Source organism: Buceros rhinoceros, unplaced genomic scaffold, assembly GCF_000710305.1.
Source record: "Buceros rhinoceros silvestris isolate BGI_N320 unplaced genomic scaffold, ASM71030v1 scaffold34701, whole genome shotgun sequence".
Lineage (NCBI taxonomy): Eukaryota > Metazoa > Chordata > Aves > Bucerotiformes > Bucerotidae > Buceros > Buceros rhinoceros.
Window position 1 is genome coordinate 7,588 of NW_010395414.1, and position 2,164 is coordinate 9,751.

The window sequence follows — 2,164 nt, forward strand, 5'->3', positions numbered from 1 at the left end:
TCTTTCCCTGATGTCTGATTTTCGGTTCTGCCTTGGAAACCAATTTGGTTTACGTCTGTTTCAAACTTGTTTCTGACTTAAAATCAACCAACCAGACTTACTCACTGTGGCAAGGCTGCTGTTGCTGTGGAGAGCAAGTTTACTGCGTGTCTGCTTTTGAATAACATGGTTGAGTTCATGGTGTAATAATGCTTATGGTTTGTTCGTGTTTTCAGATACAATCCGATACCTCTCCCTGCATGACAACAAATACATTCGGTATTTCCCGGGGCATACAAAAAGGTAAGATGTGGTTTGGAGACAGGACAGGGGAAATTGAAATGATGATTGTAGTGAGCTTGAGTACTGTTACGCTTGGTTCACTCTGGTTTTCGCTTTGTAGAGCCATTCATGGCAGTTATCAGCTTGTGCATGACTGTTGAGGTAGGTGTTGGCACCATTCACTTTTTTTCTGTCTGTGTTGCAGAGTGGTTGCTCTTTCAATGTCTCCAGTGGATGATACTTTTATTTCTGGATCCCTCGATAAGACTATTCGACTTTGGGATCTCCGCTCTCCAAACTGCCAGGTAGGATACCAAATTAATGTGTGGTGTGCTGCATTTTTAGTTAGAAGGATGAAAAATGGATGTATGCCTGTTACAAAACAAACACTGCCAGAAAAGTATGCTGCTGATTTAGTGTTGACACTGTCCTGGAATGCTGAAGGAGCCTCAGTCACAAATCTCTGTGAAATACATATGTCACATTGTGTAAGAACACTCACCCATGTCTCTGTTGGAGAGGTGCTGGGAAGAGCAAGAAAGAACACCCACAGCTCGTGCAACGAGAGAAGAGCTGGGTGTCATCAGCTTGATCATCAGGCTGCTATCCCATGCGGAACGTGTCCTGTCTCAGCTGGCATCTACCCTGGGTTGGGAATGCACCTTTGCTGAGTGTTTAGTTTGCATTTAAAATTGATGCCTTGATGAAATTAAATTTGATGAAGAAACTGGTGATCCAAAGTAACAGAGCAGCCATATGGTGTGCCCTCTCCTTGCATCATCTTTGTTCATCAGACCTGTTTGTGAGCAGATTTCTCTTTGAAGAGAGGCAAAACCGTATTTGTTTTTATTTATTTATTTCGCTGAAATACTCTACTTTTTTTAGTGGAAGCAGGCTTGTGTGGGCTGAGGAAAGTACCAGAGCTGGCGGCAGGGGCAGGAATGAAAGACTAGGAGGAATCTCCACCTTTTATTGGCGATGAGCTGTTCTGTCCCTCTCTCTAGACACGTAGTGTGCTCTCATTTTCCCGTCTCACTGGGAGTTTGTTTGAGGGAGGGCTGTTTACTTATTCCAGATGACACCACTGTAAATGCAAAAGGAATAAAAGGTTACATTTCTTAAAACATTGCTTCTTCTGTCTTAAAACCAAGCATTTCCTGACAAGAAATCTTAATTTTACCTCTCTCCAGGAGAATGCCTTTAAATGCCAAGTTTCCCTTGGGGTGACTCTCAGCCTCAAAGTTACTACAGATGAAATAGTGTTGTCAAGTCAGTATCAGTTCTGGGATTTATACTGATGCTGGAAGTTGTAAGAATGGTAAAACTAGTGCTTGTGACTGGAAGCTGCATCCAGCAGTTTGGGAAAACAGGTTGAGGAAGTGTTACTTGCAGTCTTCAGTTAGCCCATGAGATGGCAGCCGTAGTGCCTAGAAATATTACCAGGAAACCAGAGAAATCCCACCTGGGGGGCCCCGAGCTTTGGCCAGCTTACTGCCTAGTCTGCAGTGATCACAGGGAAGACCGACCTAAATTGGCAAGAAGAGAGAAATAGTGCAGTCTCTAGAATTCTCTAGGGAAGAGCGATATTTCAGAAATGCAGAAACTTCTTAAAGATAAGTTCTATTTTATGTGTGTACAGTTACTTAGACATTTGGTTGACATGCACAGACCTGTCGGTCAGGATCCAGAAAATTGCCTATCTTGTTGGCTTTTACCGAATTTTCTCATCTTTTACTGTGTGAGTTAAGGAAAAGTAAATATTCAAAATAAGCTCTGATAGTAATCTGTCAATTTAATATGTAAGGCTTCCGGAACGTACAAGGTTTCATTACACGCGTGTGGAAAGTTCAGCAGTGGTGTTCACTGCTTGCTTTCAAAATACTCTTTTCCAACTCTTTCCGGG

General features: G+C 42.6%; 1 protein-coding gene across 1 annotated transcript in view; it reads left to right on the forward strand.

The window, feature by feature from the left end:
• Positions 1–2,164, forward strand: part of WDR82 (WD repeat domain 82) — a gene marked incomplete at its 5' end in the record, with an annotated part of 9,430 nt that overhangs the window by 2,845 nt on the left and 4,421 nt on the right. The window contains 2 exons of the mRNA XM_010145544.1: positions 216–282; positions 467–566. Coding sequence (XP_010143846.1) covers positions 216–282; positions 467–566 — 167 coding nt within the window. The remainder of the gene's footprint in view (positions 1–215; positions 283–466; positions 567–2,164) is intronic.